Genomic DNA, 21,508 nt, shown 5'->3' on the forward strand with positions numbered 1-21,508 from the left:
GCCATGAATATTTGTGGGGGGAAGAGCATTCCAGCAGATGAAAAGCCCTGTGGCAGCCCTGAGCCCTGGCATGTTTGAGACAAAGTGAGGAAACTAGTGTGGCTGGAATGGAGTGAATGAAGGCTGCAGTAGCTGAAGATAGGGTCAGAGGTAACTAGATCTGCCAAATTTAGTAAGATATCATAGGCTTTTGTTAGGACTTTGACATTTCTTGTGGGAGAGATGAGAAGCTATTAGAGAGGTTTTGTTATTGAGGAACATAATCTGACATTTTAAAAGGATCCCTGGATGATGTTTTGAGATTTGACATTATGGAGCTAAGGGTAGAAATATGAGATCTGTGAGGAAGCATGATGGCAAGGCATGATGGTAGCCGTTGGAGAAAGAGCCAGCAGGATATTCTGATAGGATAGATAGGTGGGGTGTGAGAGAAAGAGAGATTGAGGATGTACCTACTTTTAGCCAAACTGCAAAGTCTTAGGAACATTTCTTTCACTTTTAACACCAACTGCAACTTTGGGAAGTTCCTAAAACCATTCTTAGGTTTCATAATTCTCTAGAAAGATTTAAATAAATCACTGATAGCTGTTATGTTTATTGTTACCGTTTATTATAAGAAGTGAATACAGGTTAAAATCAACCAAAAGAAGAGATGCATAAGATAGAGTCTGGGAGGATTCCAGATACGAAGCTTCCATTGTCCTCAAGATATGTAACTCTTCTGGCATTGATGTATGACTGTATACGTGGAGTATTGCCAACCAGGGAAACTCACATGAGCCTTAATATTCAGAGTTTTTATTGAGACTCTATTATGTAGACAAGTCTGATTGATTGATTGCCCACATAGTTATCTCAGCCTCTAGGTCAGTGGATGCCATATGACCCAGAGTCCACCACCGTAAATCATATGGTTGGTCTTTCTGGCCCACGACTTAAGATTGGGTGTTGCCAGCTCCTGCCCTAAATAAAGATACTCCTATGAGGCATGACAGTTGGGTACCTGGTGGAGCCATGGGCAAAATTCACACCTCTTTTTGGGCAAGGCCAAATTCTTTGCTACACAGAAAGAAGGGTGAAGTTGTCATCAACTGAGATAGGCACTTCTGAAGGAGGAGCAGGTTTGATGGGAGGGTATCAGAAGCTCAGTTTAGTTCATGGTACATTTTATAGGCATTCAGGAAGAGATGATGAGTAAGCCACTAGATTAAGCATTAGAAAAGTCAGAGTTTAGTCTCTGCTCTTCCAATATCAGTATCTAGCTCCAATGAGAAAATGAGTTTTTTTTTTTCCTTTGTAAAATATGAAAGATAAGCTGAAGAATTGCTAAGTGTTACTCCCTGTGCTACCTCCTGCCTTTCTCAATACTATGGTCCTTTTGTAATTGAATTGATAATGTTGGCTATCATGGTGGATAACAGGTGAGAAAGAATGGCATAGAAAAGCACCCATACAGGTGGAAGGCTTTGATTAAGGTGGAAGGATATTTCCTCCGTTGTTACAAGAACGATAAAAATGAAGAGGTACAGGTAGGTTCTTAGGTTTTGTGTGCAAATAAAAGTATTCCTCTTTGATTGGCCTCTATTTTCTCATTGATATTTGAGATCTTTAGCTGAGAGCACTGATAGAGAAGGACATATGTGGACTCCTGTATTTCACAAGCCTGAAATTTGTGAATAAAAGACTAGTAATTGTTTTGGTTACCCAAGGTAGTGTTCTTCTCATTACCATATTTGAATGAGGTATATACATTTAGGTTAAGTGATTGACTAAATTTCCTGAAATTTTCTTGATGGTGACCTACTCCTCATTTTTGTTAAGTGATTTTTTTTTTCTTTTCAAACAGTAGATAATTTTATGGCAAAAACATTGTTGAGGTTTAATTCATGCAGCTAACATTTTTGGAGCACTTTGTTGGGTAGTGTGCAAAGTCTTGGGGATAAAGATGAAGGGTCATTGTCTATTTCCTCAAGGTTCACAGTGGGGAGAGAGACAAATATATAACTTGAGTTATAACATTTAAGTGCTGTAATAAGAGATAGGTGCCAGGTTTTGATGATGGAGTAGCAAGTTCCTATTCTTTTTTTTTTTTTTTTCTAACATTTTATTTATTTTTGAGAGAGAGACACAGAGAGAGAGAGAGACAGAGTATGAGCAGGGAAGAGGCAGAGAGGGGGGGAGACACAGAATCCAAAGCAGGCTCCAGGCTCTGAGCTGTCAGCACAGAGCCAGATGTGGGGCTTTAACTCACCAACCGTGAGATCATGACCTGAGCTGAAGTCAGACGCTTAACCGACTGAGCCACCCAGGTGCCCCAGCAAGTTCCTATTCATATAATAGGAATTCTGCATTGAAGAATCAGGAAAGACCTACTAGGGAATAATATTTGAATTGAAGTTTGAGGAGTGGAAATTGATCAGCTGACTAAAAAAAGTTGAATAGCATGTATAGTATATTAGTCTTTTCAGAGTGCTGTAAATAATAGACATTTATTTTCTCATAGTTCTAGAGACTAGAAATCCGTGATCAGGATGTTTGCAGATCATGTCCTACAGGATCTTTTCTCTGTGCTGTCACTCAGGGAGAGAGTGCTCTCTGGTGTTTCTTCCTCTTCCTAAAGGACTCAATCCCATGGGGCTAGGATCCCACCATTATAATTACCTTCCTAAAGGCCCTGTATCCGAAACCCTTCACATTTGGGGTTAGAGCTCCAACATAGGGATTTTGTGAGGACAAATTCAGACCATAACATTCTATTCTCTGGCCCCCCAAAATTCAGGTCCTTCATACATGTGAAATACATTCATCCCATCCCAGCAGCCCCTAAAGTGTTAACTCAGCATCAATTGTAGGTCTAAAGTCTCATCTAAATATCCTCTAAATCCAGTATAGGTGAGACACCTGAAGTATGATTTATCCGTCTGAGTCAAAGGAGTCAAAATTCTTCATTAGCAGTGAACTTGTGAAAACAGACAAATTTTGTGCCTCAAAGGTAGAATGGTAGGACAGGCATAGGATGGACGTTTCTATTCTGAAAGGGATAAATTGGAAGGAATGAAAGGGTTATGCATCCCATGCAAATCCAAAACCTAACAAGGCAAATTATTCGATCTTAAGGCTCAAGAATAACCATCCTTGGTTGAATGCTCCACTGTCCAGGCCCATTGAGGGGTAGGTAGTAGAATCACTACTATGGCGCTAGGTATTGGGCCTCTCCTCTTAGTTCTGGGCATAGGTTCTGCTCCCTTGACTCCTTGCAGCAGTTGCCCTGTGGCCACAATTGAGGAAATAGAAGAGGAAGCAACCTTTCCCCTGGGCCTATAGTGGGAGTGGCAGCCCTCATTATAACCGAATTGCTTTTGGGTACTTTTTCTTGAAGGATAAAGCACGTTCTCAGCTAAATAATTCTGTTATCCTGTCCTGTGAATCCCCCAAATCTCATAACCTTCCTTATTTTGTCCCATCTGTGTTCCCTTTATGTCAAATTATCAGTGTTTCTGTTAGTATCATCCCATCATTGTTCCTGGCTTTTGGTGAGAAGGCTGATTAAATCCGTGGTTTCCACCCTTATTAATCTCTTTATCAGCCTGTTCAGCCACCATCTTAGAACAGGCTTCGTTATTTTTTACAATACTTTTGGGACAGTTCCTTTTTGCTTAACAGTTCCTTTACCTTACCTCTCTCCTCTCACAGTTTTCTGTAAACTGTAAGGAGAAACCAGCCTACTCCTTCAACACTTTGCTTAGAATCCTCCTCAGCTAAGTACCCAATTTCATCTCTTAAAAGTTCTGCTTTTCATAGAACCACAAAACAATTCAGCCCAAAAGTCCTTGTCACTGTATAACATGTTATCTTCTTTCTTTTAGTTTCCAATAATATGTTCTTCATTTCTAGCTAAGATTTTACCAGGATGATCTTTAGCAGCCATATTTCTACCACCATTGTATTCATGAGATGATCTATATCTTTTCTAAGACAATGGTTTTCTCCATAATTCTTTTTTCAGTTGTTCCTAGAATTGTGTTTAGCATCCATATTTTTTATCAATAGTCTCTGTTAAAATTCAAAATTCCACTGGGTAAATTTGAAGATCTAGTTGGCTTTATTCAGCAATTCATGAATTGGACAGCATCCATCTAGCAAATAGATAGGAGCTCTAAGGAGTTAATGCAAAATGGAAGGCTTCTAGAGGGAGAAGTTGGTGAGATAAGGAAATTCAAAGAGTGAATTGTTTCAGGGAAGGTCACCTTCCCTGAGGGGAAGGCAGGGGATTTTATCAGGCAGATTACCTTACTAGTACTGACTAGGAAGTTTCAGATTGATTAGTTTAAAATTCCACTTCTAGGGGCCCCTGGGTGGCTCAGTCAGTTGGGGGTCTGACTTCGGCTGGGGTCATGATATCTGGGCTCCTGGGTTTGAGTCCCGTGTTGGGCCCTGTGCTGACAGCTTGGAGTCTAGGGCCTGCTTCTGTGTCTCCGTCTCTCTGCCCCTCTCCTGCTCAAGCCCTCTCTCTCTCTCTCTCTCTCAAAAATAAAATAAGAAAATTAAAAAAAAAATTTTTTTAAATTCCACTCCTGGGAGAGGCTGCAACTGCAACTAGGTTGGGTATTAAATATTGGTGGGATTCAGCACAAGTGACTCCATTTGGGACCTTTTTTTTTTTTCTTTTATTCTTTTTTCACACCTTCTGGGCAGCCCAGGCTTTTTCTGGCATGCACCTTAAAACTCTTCCAGCTTTTGCCCATTACTGAATTTCAAAGAGACAGTCACATTTTTAGGTATTTGTTACAGTAGGAATCCACTTTATGGTATCAAAATCTATAACTGTCTACTTGGGCTGTGGTAACAAAATAGCACAGACTGGGTAGCTTACCCAGTGAACGTTTATTTTCTCACAGTTCTGGAGTTGTGAAGGCTAAAAGTCCATGATCAAGGTGTCAGCACATTTGGTTTTTGGTGAGGATACCTGACTTGTAGATAGCTACCTTTTCACTGTGTCCTCACATGGTCTTTACTCTGTGCTAGCAGGGGGAGAGAGAGCTCTCTAGTGTCTCTTCCTCTTCTTATAAGGACACCAATCCTGTTGGATTACAGCCTTACCTGTAGGACCTCATTTAACCTTAATTGCCTCCTTAAAGGTTCAATATCCAAATGCCATTAAATTGGTGATTACGGCTTTAACATATGAATTTTCGGGGGACCAGTTGAGTTCATAACATTGTGGTAACGGAGAGGCTGTAGTTAGCATGGAGTATTTGAAGAATGACCTAAAACATACAATGTGAATTTAAACTCTCACAGTACCGAAAAAAAGTATGTTGTGACGTTTCAGGTATTTGTGTGGGTGACAGGCTATGGCATTAGCCAGGTAGGTGAACTCTGGGTTTTATATACAATGTTTAAGAAATTTCCAGTTTTATCCTGCTGATCAGTTGAAAGACAGTGAAGATGTATATACATTTATGTTTGTGAATGCATGAAAGTAATTATATATGAATTTATTTTAAGAGTTTTAACACCATGAAGGATGCATTTGAAAGGGGCATTTGGGAATTGGGTTGGAGAATTGAAATATAAATGATAGGAAGACCAGTTAGGTAATTATTGTAATAGTTCAGCTGACAGATGAGGGTCTAAACTAGAGTAGTTACAAAGAGAACAGACAGGAAGAAACTGATAAAATATTTGGAAGATAAATATGACTTGGTGATTGGGTGTAAGATGTGAAAAATCTTACTTTCTATTCTACTGAGTTTATCATTTCAGTTTCATATCTACTGAAATTCATTAGCCTTTGCATTGTCTCTTCCTTTAAGTGAAAATCTGTATTAAACTAATACAGTGAGTCAAATTGGGTATAAAATATTTTTACTAATCAGTTTTTCAGTTTTACTATTTTAAGAGTGTAAGAGAAATTTATAACCTTATGAGGCCGCAGTTCTCATCTTGATCTAGTACGGTGTGTCTTTGGAAGCTGAAGTTCTCTGTATGCAATTTTTTTTTTTTTTTTTTTTTTTTTTGGGAGAGACTGAGATTAAGAAAATATCTGTACTTTCTACCACACAAATCTCATTATACTCGTTGGTTATTTTAGTGTCATCATCATTTAGTAAATGGCTGATAACCTTATTAAATGCTGCCTCCTCATCAAAATTGATGTATTTATATTCCAGACACATCTGACTTTAGTTTTAGTTGCCGTTGCATCTGTTAGGAGAAACTCCTTTCTCTTCATAGATCTTTGTCTATAGGCTGACATTTGGCTGGTGAACACTAGTTTGCCCCTTCTGGTTGTTAAGAGGTTGAAACGCTTCCATGTGAGTCAGCTGCTGCTCTGCCTTCTTGATTCTTCTTACCCCACCCTAGGCCCATTTAAAGGGTAAAGCCTGGTTCAGCAGTGTCTTCCAGAATTAAGGCCAGTGCCTCTGTTGACTGGTTCATGTTGTTATGCCCAGAATTCGTGATCCCCAAAGACCACCAGGGAGCCGAGTCCGATGCAAAAGCAAAAGAGCCTTCATTCGAGCTAGCTCGAGGTCAATCCCCTACCTGCACCGATGCAGCGGTGAGATACCAGGGAGAGAGAGTGAGTTCCAAAAGGACAAAGGTTTTATTGGGGCCTAGGGGCAGTTGGTGAGGTAATGGCTTTGGCCTCAGCTGATTGGCTGGGGAAGGGTCGGAGTCCTGTTAAGAAGGTCGCTGGGCGTGTTTTGACCAGGAAGTTTGAACGGGTGAGTGGGAGGTTACTCAAGGGGTGGAGGCGTGGTCTAGGTGAAGGACACAGAACAAGATGGAGTCAGCCGTGTAGGCCCGCCCTTTCAATGTCTTTGCCATATTGGTTGTTAAATTACTGTCCAGGATATATAGATGAATTTAGTTGTAACTCTTGAATTCTGCTTATAGATGTTTATCTTAGTTTATGTGAAAATATTTTGCAAATGTTTCTTAGATTATACAGTCCTGATGGCAAGATTCCCCTAACTGAGGAGAACCTGTTTGGGGTTTGTGCTTTCGTTACTCCCTATAGTTCCTACCTAAAAATCAGTGCTAAAATGTTAACTCTCCTGGATCTCTTCACAATCAGTATTTTTCCTGAAGTCATCCTGACAGTAGTTTGGGCTATTTGAACTTTAAATTTTTTTTTTTTTTTTTTTTTTTTTGGTCATAGAAAGTTTCTTTGTTAAATATTTGAACTGCTAAAGAACCCAGCTCAGGAGTTTGAACATGTAAGTGTCATCAACAACTAAGAGTTAATTTTCTTCTACTTTTGGGTAGAACCTTTGTTTACCTAAAACTGACATAGATAAAAAATATTCTAAGTATGAATACTAGTTTTAGATATTTGTAATACATATTTCTGTTTAAGTACTATAGGTGATATTTTGTGCAACACAGAAGTTTTTCCTCCTACTCACAGAATTGGTCACTGCCAACTTACAAATTCAAAATAAACTTTTTGAAATATAAATATATATATCTGGAAAAAACTCTGTCCAAATAAAATAGATACTATATAGATAGTTTTTTCTTCCTTGCTTTATACTTTTATTCAAATGCAAATAAATAAGTTAATATCATCATAGAAGTATAATTTGCAAGAGGTTTATTTTTTTATGTTTTGATTCTACTTGACTACTTTTATTTGTTTTTTGATTTTATGGCCAGGGCAACAAATAATGAACTTTTTACATTTATTGCTCTAATTTTGTCACTTTTCTTTCTGAAAGTGGTGTGAAATAAGTCTCCAAGATTGAGTGAAGTAAATGCACATCAATGCAAATAGTTAAAAATTTAAATAACCTCCTGACATGCTCTGATCATTCACCTTTTTATAAGAATAAAAAGTATCAGTAGTACCAAGGGGTAAAGGTTTAAAACAGAAAAGTAGAATGATTGCTTTGTTTTACTTGCACACATTATCGGAGTGAATACCTTACTGTATATATTGTTGAACTCATTTAGTATTTCGTCTTTACAGAAGAGGATAGATCTTTGTGCTTTGCTTACAATTAAATTAGGTTAGAAAGGAGGTAGTGTTAGAGTCATTTCTTACATTCCTGTTTGATTCTCTACATGTACAATTTAAGGGATACCCAGCCCTTTACCTTAATCTTGTTTCTGAGTTAGGCACTAAAGTGACTGTCAACCTTCTTCCTTCTCTTCCCTTCTCTTTTCTTTCTCTTGTTTATTTTATCTCTGTCTTCCATTTTCTCCCAGTTTAAGCATCTAGAGTAAGTCCTAGGAAGCTAGCTCACTGTTATTTCCAAGATGCCCCTTCAACTGTGGATTGAAAAATAAATAGAAACTACTTTAATTTTATGTATTGGTTAGAATCTTGAATGACATAAAAAAAAAATGCTAAGAAGAGAGTAAAAATTGCCCTAGCTTCACAACATGATATTTACCATTTATTTTGATATATTTCCATTCTATTCTATTTATATAAATATGTTGAAATCACTATATATATTGTGTTCTTCTGATTTAAGACAAATTCTTGACCTTTTTTGTATTATGGCCTTTTTGGTTTTTAGCCCATGTCTCCTTTTCAAAATTATCTTATCTTTACTTTGAGAGAGCAGGAGAGAGCGCCTGCAAGTCAGGGAGAGACAGAAGGAGAGGGAGAGAGAGAAACTCAAGCAGGCCCCATGCCCAGCATGGAGCCCCAATGGAGAGAGGGGCATGATCTTATGACCTTGAGATCATGACCTGAGGCGAAATCAGGAGTCAGATGCTTAACCAACTTGAGCCACCTAGGTGCCCTCTTCTCAAAATATTTTAAATGCAAAAAATAAAATACATAGGACTACAAAGAAAACTAATTATACTGAATACAGTAATAAAACTAAAAGAAATTTATAATGTAATAAACACATATGTAAGAAACTTACCACACCCCTCTGTACACGGTGCAGATTTGGTTTGTTAAGTTGTGTGTGTGGTGGTGGGGGAGGTTAATCTTTGTATAAAAAAATCTCTAGACGGGCACCTGGGTGGCTTAGTTGGTTGGGCAGCCAACTTTGGCTCAGGTCATGATCTCACAGCTCGTGAGTTCAAGCCCCGTGTCGGGCTCTGTGCTGACAGCTCAGGGCCTGGGGCCTGCTTCGGATTCTGTGTCTCCCTCTCTCTCTGCCCCTCCCCTGCTCACACTCTGTCTCTCAAAAATAAATAAACATTAAAAAAAATTTTTTTTAATTACTAGAAATTGAATTTTAGACCATTTCCTTTTATTCAAATTTTTATCTTTAAAACCATTAAGCAGAATTATTTTCTTTTTTGTAGTGCTTTTGTTCCTCTGAATGTTCCAAATAACAAAAATTCTACAGAGTGGGAAAAAGTGAAATTCTTGTTTGAAGAACTTGGAAGTAGTCGTAAGTATTCTTTTTACAAACACACTCATAATAATACATATTTTGTACCTCTTGGGACTTTTCTGAGTAGTCTGTTTTTATAGTGTTAAGAATTTAACCTTACAGCTCTTTTGACTTGTGGTTAAAAGTGTGCTAGAAAAATTGGGAACTGTGTGATATTAAGACTTACTTCTAGCTATTATGTAGTTAGTCTCTTCATACAGTTACCAAGTTGAAACAAAAATATGATCTTCAAAGAATTTTAGCAGTGAAGGTCTTATAATTTCTATGTATTCATTAATTCACCTGAGATTATATAGACAATGTTAAAGAAATGTGCTTGATATATTGTTTTTTATTTCTAACTTTTAGCCAATGAGAGAACCCTATATTGCTGTTTGATCATGATTAATTTTTTAAATGTTTATTTATTTATCGGAGTGACATAGTGCGCGCATGAGTGCGAGTGTGGGGGGGGCAGAGAAAGAGGGAGAGAGAGAATCCCAAGTAGGCTCCATGCTGCCCACCCCCTAGACACAGGATTTGATCTCATGAACCATGAGATCATGACCTGAGCCAGTGTCAAGAGTAGGATGCTTAATCGACTGAGCCACTCAGGTGCCCCAGTAATTTTTTTATATAGAATATAAATTAAAGAGGTTTTATATGAATGAAATAACATTTTATTATAAATGTACCTTACCAAAACATTCAGAATTGCTTTTTCAGAAGTTTTTCTTATGTGATTTAGGGTTTTAGAAGGAAAAAAATAGGCAGGTTCAGGTTAGGTTAAGAAAGATGCTCACTCATTGAAAAGATACAATGGGTATTAGAAACTGATATAAATGTGTACTTATTACTCAATTTCATGTGCATTTGAACATAGTAATAACTTTATTTTCAAAGAAACCTAGAATATCTATTTTACAAACCTGAAAAATTCTTATTGCTTTTCTATTTATTTTTAATAGGTACTGTACATTCTTGATCAACATTTCTTTTTCCTTACCCAGATACAATATTAAATGATTAAATTAAATCTTAGAGTCCTTGCTATACAACTTCTTAATTTTCTTGCTTTCCACTTAAGATTTCATCTTATAAATTGTGTTCCATTAATATCTTGCTGATACTAGCAAGAACTAGGATAGCAATCCTGGCATCTACTAATACTAAATTGTCAGGATTTATGCACCTGATCCTATTACTGAGGAATAAATTGCTTCTTTTCTTATAGCTAACTCCTTCAGGTCTCTTGAGTAATTACTCCTCTGCCTTAAACATCATTTCATAAGTTATGCTAGTCTTTGAGTATTAGTATAACTTGAATCAGTAATTATATAGGTAGCATTATTCTAATTTCTGTAATCTCATGCTCTTTAGTCTTAACATTATTTCTTTTATCTCAAATCTTAAACACCATATCCTAGAGTACATTTTACTTATCAAAATTAGTAATATTAATTTTTTTGATTGGTCAACCATGTTAGCATAATACTCCATTTTATCAATTGTAAGATGCATAGTTTCCCACATTTTTATATTTCTAATATTAGGATGCATTTTATTTTTTCTTTAATTTTTTTTAACGTTTATTATTTAATTTTGAGAGAGAGAGAGAGAGAGAGAGAGAGAGAGAGAGAGAGAGAGAGAACAAGCCAGGGAGAGACAGAGAGAGAGGGAGACACAGGATCTGAAACAGGCTCCAAGCTCTGAGCTGTAGGCACAGAGCCCAATGCGGGGCTCAAACTCAGGAATCATGTGATTATAACCTGAGCTGAAGTCAGATGCTTAACTGACTGAGCCACCCAGGTGTGTTTTATAAGTGATAGTACTTTAAAATTGCTATCAGCAAAATACCAGATCTCTCCTTGTTTTATGAACACTTTCCATTGATAATTCTAGTAAGATCAAGAAAGTTATAGCACCAAATGTTTTTGAGTCCATAAAATATGATGTTTTAGCTTCATGAGATTAAGGCTTAAAATTTAGCCTTGCATGGTTTGTGAATTTGTTAATAATATGCTTTGTTCATGTGTTATATAAAAGCAAGACATGAGTTTTAAGAAGAGAAATGATTCTAATTTTATTGTTATTCATGAAAAGATTAATATACATTAAATTAAAATTATATTTGGTTCCACAGGACTTGCATTTTAACTAGTTCAAAACAGTTTCAGGGTGCCTAGGTGGCTCAGTTGGTTATGCATCTGACTTCAGTTCAGGTCATGATCTCACAGCTCGTGGGTTTGAGCCCCGGGTCAGGCTCTGAGCTGACAGCTCAGAGCCTGATCCTGCTTTGGATTTTGTATCTCCCTCTCTATCTGTCCCTCCCCTGCTCTCTCTCTCTCTCTCTCTCTCTCTTTCTCAAAAATAAACATTTAAAAAAATGAAAAAAAAAAAGAAAAGAAAATGAAACAGTTTCGATAGGACCTGCATTACAACTGGAAAAATTAGTATTACTAACTAACATTTAAGAAGATTCAAATTTGCATTGTATTTTATTGTATAATTTGGTATAATAATTTAAAAGTGTTACTCCTGCCTCTGACTTATTGGCCTTCCCTTAAATAATTTCCTAAGTCTAACTTGTTAACATAGAATTCTATATTGGTGCTTTGTTTGAATTTATTTTTGTGTTTGCTTTTTTCCCCCCTGCCACATGGGCAGGCCAGCTCCTTTCAAATTAAAGGGTGAAATAAACTCTCTAAGATTTTAGTTTTAGACTCTATGTTGAAAACTTAATTGAAAATTAAGAACAAAGAAACCAAGAGTATCAAGATGGAAGGGAGAGGAAGAAAAAGTCAAGGTCACTGGCTTTCCTGGGCAATGTTATTTTTCAAGGTCTGCCATTGAGAAAGTCCAGGATGGTTTTTTTTGCCACCTTTTGAGCATGTAATATTTTGCTGCTTTCTTTTTAGGCTCAATTAGACAGTAGTTTTTCTGTTTAATTTTAAGAAGTGAAAGAAAGAAAATCTTAGTCCGAAAGATCTTCTGCAAATCAGTTTGTGAATAGCTCTTTAAAAACTCTTGTCTCCACTTGGAGTTGACACTTCAAAGATGAGGTAATACACATTGAGTTTATTCCTTCAGAATGTATTAAGAAACCCAGTTTTTATATTTTTATATTGATTTTTTGAATATGAATGTTTGAATAGTATATATGTACACTTTTAACAGAGTTCTTATTTCTTTGCAGATGGTTTAGCTGCATTGTCATTTTCTATCAGTTCTCTGACCTTGATTGGAATGTTGGCAGCTATAACTTACACAGTAAGTGTAATGTTGATAATTGAGTTAAAATTAAAAAAATTACTTCATAAAGTAATACCTTAGTCATGTATTCAATTATATATTCCTCTTTAACATTTTAGTGCATTCTTTTTCATTTTCTTAAGTTTTCTTTACATAGAGGAAGGCAAACTTTTAACTACTTAGTCACAATCATTTTATCTGTGTTTCTGAAATTTAATATTTAGAAACAAATCTTATAACTTGTAAACCTTGAAGTTAATTATATACTATCCAGTAATAGAGTTAGTGATTTATAAGCATATTAGAACTCTTAACTGTAGATCAGTATCTATTATGGATGCAATAGATTCATCCTACTTCGGCATATAGGGATTTTAAAATTAGATATTTATAACTTCATATTTCTCTAGTGTATAGAATCTAATCTTATACTCAGAGTATTTTTTATTTTTCCTGGAGTTGGTAAGGTCTGAGTTAATAGCTTGCCAGTCTTGTGTACAGACTACTCTTTGAGGGTTTTGCTCCAATTATAGAGGAAAAACCAGTAATAAATGCTTCTTATCTACCTCCTGAAAGAGAATGGTATAAGAAACTTTAAATTATCTAGAACCTTTTCAGATTAATGGAATTTATGTTTATAGCATTCTTAATTCTTGCAGAAATGGGAAATACTGGTTATAAAGAAAACATTTTTGGATATTGTTCCAATATGTCTTTCTTAGGCATGAAAGAAATGGGCTCTTAGTGTGATAGCAGAATCTAGTTTTGTTAGATAATCATTCAGGTGTCATGATTTAGAATAAAAGAAGTCTAAAATGCATGCATTTTAATATCTGTTAGGTGCTTATTTGGGTACTCTGTTTTATTCATTGCCATTTTTGTTTTTTTTGCATGTATCACTACATAAGGAATTTGTCATAATATTAGTGGGTAGTTATTCTTCCATCTCACAGAATATAAGGGTAGTATGTTATTATGTCTTTTAAGAAGCAGTCACAGATTAACAACAAATTAAGAGTTAGACCTGGACTCAAATTGCTATTCTGTGCCTGACTCATTAAGCTCATTTTGTATTTTTTAACCTTCCTGGATCAGTGCCTTTCCCAGTAAATGGGAATAGAAAAATGCCTCTTACATATTTTTGAAGGTCAAATGACTTTGAAAACTGTAGGAAAATTAGTATATAACAGTGGATAAAAGATTAGTCAGGAGAAACAGATGGAAAAAGAGGAAACCAATACGTAAGATCAATATCAAGAACTGTGAAGGGTCTAAAATTTTATCCTATTTGCAGCCTGCTACAGCTCTTTGGTTGTTGACTGAAGATGCAAGATTTCTGGGTCAAAGACAAAGACTTTTACTTACAGTAATAGCAGTAGCCTTAGGATTAGCAGTTTCTTGTGCTGGTTTCCTGAGTTCACTTCCCGTGGGACAACGTTAAGTACACCAGATAGTACTTTCATGTAGAAGAGGAACTTTGAGCTTAGGGAACCTGAATCTTTAGAATGGACAGTAAGCCTTTCTGCCCTTTGCTCTAGAGAAAGATGCTATCTTTGTTTTCTGAAGGCTGTTTTTCTATGTAAACATCCTTGAAAAGATAGTATAGAAAAAAAATGAGCTTTAGTTGCAAGGTGTGCAGAAATGAGAGACCCAGGGAGGATTGTCTTCCAATAGTCAAATGGTAGATGCTATGAAGAAAAATAAGGCAGTATAATGGGATAGACTATACTAGAGGCTGGTTCTGCTGTAAAAGTCAGGAGTGCCTTCTCTAGTATTTAAACAGAGACCTGAGTAACCAGCCATGAGGAGGAGTTAAGTGCAAAAATCCTGAGGCAGATACGTGTATGCTGTGTTCAGATAATAGCAGTGAGGCAAAGCCAGTGTGGCTGTAACTCAGTTAACAAGGGGAAGGATGACTGAAGTTTAGATGAGAAATAGCCAGAGGCCATGTTATGTAGAGCCTTTTAGACCATGGTTAGGATTTTGAATTTTGTTTTGAGATTAGAAGCCATTGAAAAGTTTTAAATGGAGAAGTAATAGGATCTAACATTTTAACACCATTGCTCTGGTGGATCTGAATTTCATAAGCTGTGGCAATGGTGAGTGTGGGAGTGGAAAAAACGTGTGAAGTTATTAAAATTCTTTAAAAGAGAGCTTCCCTCTAGGAACAATATTATTGTAAAGTAAATATTTTGAAGTAATATTTTATATTAGTCTAGCTGAAGCTGCAAAAATTATCATTTAAGCAATCAACTAAACCAAATAAAATAATCATACTGACTAAGTTATGATATCCTTAGAAGAACTTTATTTTTCTAGAGTGCAGAAGGCTGGGCTGAGGACATTGATATAACATGGCCCATGCTGGGAACCTAAAAGACATAGACGGTATGCTGAATTGGTAGAGAGGGATCCCTTAAGTCCTAAGCCCGAGGGAGAGGGTCCAATGGAACAGCATAGTAAGATTAAACTACCTAGGACTTATATTTTTTCTTTAAGTAGAATAAGCAATAAAATACGATCCTTGGTAAAGAGTCGTAAATGTGGATACTGTCTGTGGGTCCCTTGAACTACTCTACTATCTAAATTTACTGATTCCTAAAGTGGGAATAATGTTTAATAAGATTTTGAGAATTTAAGCAGTTTACAGAGTCTTGGAATTTGTTGGCCCCTCAGTGGTCACTAGTAGCTCACACTGTTGAATGTTCACACTTTAGTGTGATTTAAACTGTAGTGTACACCTCTTTTCCACATCTTGTAGTGAAAGTCAACCAGATGCTAATAGCAGTTGGGTCATGATCAGTGAGAATGTGGTTTATGTAAAGATGAGTAAGTCAAAGAGGTATTCAAAGTTCGGTGGTCATTGCTTGGTGGGGGAGGGGATGGAGAGACAAACATCATTTAAATAGCACAAAATATGCTCAGAGCTCAGTGGAAGAATGTTTTGCTTCCATACCAGTCTGGCCAGTTTTACTATCTAGTGTGTATTGAAGAGACCCTGTTTAAGGGGGTAGCATGGTGGTTGTAGCTGAGAGCTAGTCCCGAGTGAAAGTCTTTATGTAAAATCTGTTATCTGAACCATAGCTTCTCTGTCTGTAAAAATAGGCCATTAATACTCAATCTTTATTTGAAAACTTGAAAGTTGAAAATTAACCTGTTTATAGATAGATGGTTTTATTATACAGAGGTGGTTAATAGTATTAATTATCATATTTGCTTACAGATATAAAGCTTTCTTCCAACTTGTTATGGAAAAGCTTGAGAATTGAGCTTTTCACATTGGTGGAGCATGGAAAGAGGGTACAGTACATATCCATGGGAAATAGAGGAGATTTAATTTTAACTAAAATACCCAAAGTGGGAAGTTAATATTTAGACTATTTTGACCCTGAGTGCGAAGAATTAATTATTAAAGGTAAAGTCATGTGTGTTACAGACTCTGTAACTGTTAGTATTGAGACCAGAGAAGTTTTTGTAATGTGTCAATAGAGTGTGATTTTTCTTAGCTATACGTTATTGTTTAGTTTAGAAACTAGTTGATTATTTAAATTTTACCAAGATTGTATCTATTCTGTGTCTTTAAGGCATAACCCAATAATTGGGCGCTCAATTTTAGAAGAATATTAGACAACATATAGCTCGACTATTGTTTCAGCTTAAATTGAAAAGAATCTGCTACTTTTCAAATAAAAAAAGGAAACCTTTAAACACAAATATTTATGTGGATATTTTAATTTTTTTGGTGCCACCAAGTGGGGAAATGTTGAATGATACTTTTCATACAAAATGTATCCTGTGGACCACTGAAGTGCCTATAGAGGTGGTAACTACTGAACTTTCTATTATATACACATTGCAGTGAAAATCTGACCATGTCACGTGTGTATATGTGTATACACATGCACATACACACACACATATAACATTATGCTAAAACATATACATTTAATATAAAATATAAAATACTGGATTAAAGAAAATAAAAATGATAAACTAAGGATTCAGAAATAGAAATAGAGCATTGGTTCTCAGTAATCTTTGAGGAGAGAAAGGCTCTTTAAAAGTCAAATTTCTCAGCTTTCCATGTGATACTGTTTCATTAAGTCTATGCCACTGATTGTAAAATGTACTTTTACTTTACGTACCACTATGATGATCTCTGCCTATGCTTTTTATTATTTATAATTTTTGTTTTATATTTCATGAGGAGTTTTTACATATGTAAGTACTTTTATTTTTTTTCACATATAAATACATTTAAAAAATCATATTCTTCATATATAATAAATATATATATACACATGAAATAAATTGAAAAGGTGTTCCTAAAACTTCACATTTGGAATCTGAGTCTTCTGAATCACTTTTTTGAATTGGTTATTCATGTCCATGTTTTACTATACAAGATTGTTTCTTGGAGCACCTGGGTAGCTCAGTTGGTTGAGAGTCTGACTCTTGGTTTAGGTTCAGGTCATGATCCCAGGGTCATGGGATCAAGCCCTGTATTGGGCTCTGCACTGAGCATGGGGCTTGCTTAGATTCTCTCTCCCTCTCCCTCTCCCTCTCCCCCTCTCCCTCTCCCTCTCCCTCTCCCTCTCCCTCTCCCTCTCCCTCTCCCTCTCCCTCTCCCTCTCCCTCCTTCTGCCCCTCACCCCAGCTCACACATGTGTGCTCTCTCTCAAATTAAAAAAAAAAAAAATGTTTCTTTTGTCTTATCAAGAGAATTAGTGATGCAGCTTTTCTTGAAGCCTCCACTCTTATCTCTGAAATTTTCTTTGAAGGTGCTAACATACCCAATGTGTAAGTATAAACTGATTTTGTTGTTTCTTGTCTTGCCATATGAAGGGCAAATGGAAAATGGCTTTTACCTTGGGTATGTTGCTTTAAGCTCATAAAGCACTTGACTGTTGCTTTGCAAGAAAATACAGAATTATGCTCCTTGTTTCAATAAATATTTGCTTCACTGTTGGCTCCTTTGCTCTCTTTCTACACATTAACTTTTTGTTTCAATGTCAAATCACAGCCCTATCTTAAAGATATTTTAAGTGGCAATTAAACTCAGTAGTGATAGCAAGAATGCATCTAACTCTGACGAAGAAGTAACTATAAAGCAACCAGCTGAGACCAAATTTGTGCCTGGGCTGGTAATGACAGCTATGTCATGACTTCTGTGTAGCCAGTGATTATAAGAGGCATCCGAATTTCACTAATGTTAAATGTGAGAAAATATATATGTATCTTAGAATCAATGAATATTTTAAAGGGGAAATCTTAATTGAGTATATGTTTAATGAATTGTTTCATTAGTCATAACAGCACACGTGTTCTTGAGTAATAGGTGTTACAAGTACATGTAAGACATTTATGCAGTCTACAGGCAATGCCTTTATAGTATTCCATGGATCACAGATTGGAAACTATCATTCCGGATATTAGAGAGATATATATATAGGGAAAAGTTGCTGTTCTAAACTGGGCAGTATAAGAAGGTATTAGAAATGTTTGTAATTTGTATATATTCTTTTGAAAATTTTGGGTTTTAATATGGATGGTGCTTTATTTTTGGAACTTGAAACAAATAAAATTGGAAGCAATTATGACCAACCTGGAAGCATATTAAATGATACAATCTCTTTAGCCTTGTTGATTTTCTGGTAATTCACTAGAGGGCAGTAGTAAGCAATAAAAGTTTATTTCTGAAAAGGATAGCTTTTTAAATACATTTTTTTTCCAAAGAAGTCTGAGGTTAAGTTCAAAAAGACTATTTGAGAACCTAAGGTTGTATTGACTAAATGTTTCATGTCAATTTTATTAGAATCTAAATATTATGGTTACATTTCCTGATAATTGTTGAAACTTAAACATGCAATCCTTCCTCCCCCCCCCCCCAAAAAAACTCTAAAAGTTAGGTAACCCCAAACAATGACAACTTTCTCTAATTGTTTTTTTCAGACAATTAAAAATTCATGAAAAGATGTATTCTGGTCCCCTGTTAGCACAAGGTGTTACCAAGGACATATCTTTATTTTCTTAGATTTTTGTGTTTAAGCGATTTAGGAATTTAGTTCAGCTAGTCTAATAAATATGTAAATTCCATGTAAGGAATTAGGTTTGTGTGAACTAAGATTTATTTTTCAAACAATTTTTGGTTAAATATTAATAGAAAAAATTATTTTAGTAATTTAATAAATCTTTATTCTTAGAATAAAGGTAGGAAAAAGAATTGAGACCTAGTTTTTACAGATCAGATAGTCTCCTGTACTTGTTAGTAGTCTGGCTGATAAATCTATGTTTATAAGAATTTTCTGAGTGATTCTGATTAGCCAAGTTTGGCCAATGTGCAGTGTGTTTAGTGATGAAACAAATGTACAGACCAATCATGTTAACGTACAGTGTTTTGTACTATAATAGAGTTATAAGCAAGGCACATTTCAAGTCAAGGCATATTTCTCAGACATGGTGTAATTAAGCTGAGGCCTGAAGGGCACTGAAATTTGCTAGAGAAGTAGAGATGATAAGTTGGGCATTCTAGATAAAGGCACTGCATGTGCCAAAGTGTGGAAGCTGGAAAAGCCTGTGTAAAACTGGAGTGTTTTAAGAATAGTGAACAATTCAGAGGTATGAGGCATGAGACACGCTGGTAGGGGTCATGAAGAGGTTTGTATGCCAGGATTAGATAATTACAAGACCAGTAATTCATAAGACCAGTCATTCTACCTGTCATTGAAAAAAACAAAACAAAGCAAAATGAGACAAAACAATCTTACATGATACAGAAAAAAGTTGTACAACATAGAATTGCTCTGGTTGAAGTAGCAGCAGGCCTGGCTACCTGCCTTCTTGTCTCCTGTAGTGGCGCTAAAGGCATCTACCCAGAATCCTAGGGTCTCCTCCTAGAGCCCTTTGAAAACTACTTTAATTCATCCTAGATATCTTAATGGAAGTTAATTAGAGGAGTGACATAATCTGATGTGGGTGCTAGAGATTACTTTGCAAGCAGCGTAGAAGTTAGGTTTATAGAAGTGAGACTAGTAGACTACAGATTCTTTCGGAAATAATATTGAATACTGAGGTTCTGTATTTAGGGATAAAATCCATTCAACAGAGAGTAACAAGCATTGGGGTAAAATAAGCTTGTTTGGAGGTGGTTGGGAGGACAGGGAATTTATTTGGGCATAAACTGTTTAGCAAAATATTTTTGCCTTGGAATTTGGTTGTAAAAAGCAACATAGACTTGGTGTTAAAACGATATGTGAATGCAGATGATTGGCAAATAATCATGGTAATACTGCTTATTCATCAGAGTCTGAAAGTATTATGTTACTTTCTTCCCAATAATGTTTTGAAAATTTGTGGAACTACTAGAAGAAACAAATGGGTCAGATGGTAAAAGGGATAGGAAAGTCCTGTAAGGAAAGGTTAAAGAGCTGTGGTATACTTTGGCTCCTGTAGGCTTCTTAATTTACATTTTCAGTGTTTTAAGTATATAATATTTTATATTCTTTACTTTTTCTATTTTATCAAGGTCATTACAAGTATAGATTTGATAAGAATTTATTAATTGCAAAAAAATTACTCTAAATTATGTGTTCTTCTAATATGAAACAGAACCTTCTTCCTACTATCGGAACCTACTTCCTACTACCACTTTAGGAAGAAGGGGAGATGATAGGGAAATCATGAGAACATTAACTTTGAAATACTATATTTTAAGGTATTTCTCCCTTAGAAAATAACAAGGATTTGAATATTGGGTAATAATTTTGTATAATTATCTAGATACAATGTGTTATAGGTAGTAGGTATTACCTGATAGAACTAGTTGATTTCTGGGATTTTAGTATGTTCTTTGTATTCTCCCCTAATTAAAAATAAATAAATAAATAAAATAAAACAAAACAAAACCATGGAGGGAGTTTAAAGATGGTGGCATAAGAAGACCCTGAACTCACCTTCTCCCATGGACACGATAAACTTACAGCTATATTTGGAACTAGATGAACAGCACCTCCACAACAAAAGACAAAAAAGACACATTCAGTAGTGTAGGAGAATCAAAGATATGGCCTTACCCAGGGGACCCCATCCCAGGTGACGCCACAATCAGGAGGGATCCCCCAAGTAAGGAACTCTCCCTTGAGTAAAGAGATTGTGTCCCCTATCAGGCATCCTGACCCTAGGGGCTGGCACTGGAGAGATATGCTGCCCCACCCCCACCCCCCTGCCAAAAAAATCCTATCTGGTTTTGAAAATCAATGGGTAGGTTAAGAGAGGGAGAATCATAGAACTATAGGGAACAGAGATTTCTGCTCATAAGTGGTGTGTGCGTACACCTGCTCTCCCCAAGGTCCAGCACAAAAGCAACAGATTGAAGAGTACTTATACTGTGAGAGAGAACCACTTAACTAATTTTAAGGTGGCTATGACAAAGGCAGGGACCTATAGGGACTTTATCTGGTGATGGAAGCATTGGTGGAGTCCATTTTTGGAATCTCATTCTAACTTGCTGATGACAGAGCAGATGTGTGCCATTTTTGTTATCCTTCCTGTAGCATGCTAGCACTAGAGTGCATACTCTGTCCACTTACCCCTTACCCTGGCTGGCAAGCACCCCGCACCACATAGTCCCCCAGCTGCAAAAGGGCCAGGCTAGTGTCCCCACTGTACTCATTCAGTGATTAGACTGCACATGGGCCAGATGAGCACCATGATCCCCACTTTCCCCATGTAGCAGCCGAGCTGCAGGTGGTCCAAGTGGGTGCTGTAAGTCCTGCCCAACCTGTGCAGAGAACCAAGCTGCAGCTGGGCTGGTAGAGTGCGCTGAGCCCTGCCCTCACTGTGCAGCAGCCAAGCCACAACCCAGTTGGTCCAGCAACTTGAGTCCTACCTTCCTGTGCACCTGATAG

The 21,508-nt window shown here is 36.4% G+C and overlaps 1 protein-coding gene across 2 annotated transcripts in view; it reads left to right on the forward strand.

Annotated features, from left to right (window-relative positions):
• LMBRD1 (LMBR1 domain containing 1) overlaps positions 1-21,508 on the forward strand; it is a 112,511-nt gene that overhangs the window by 33,382 nt on the left and 57,621 nt on the right. For both annotated transcript variants that reach the window (XM_019417656.2, XM_053904764.1), the window contains exons 6-7: positions 9,280-9,368; positions 12,547-12,620. In XM_019417656.2, coding sequence (XP_019273201.1) covers positions 9,280-9,368; positions 12,547-12,620 — 163 coding nt within the window. The remainder of the gene's footprint in view (positions 1-9,279; positions 9,369-12,546; positions 12,621-21,508) is intronic.

This window comes from Panthera pardus, unplaced genomic scaffold (genome assembly GCF_024362965.1).
Source record: "Panthera pardus isolate Hobbes unplaced genomic scaffold, ASM2436296v1 HiC_scaffold_17, whole genome shotgun sequence".
Lineage (NCBI taxonomy): Eukaryota > Metazoa > Chordata > Mammalia > Carnivora > Felidae > Panthera > Panthera pardus.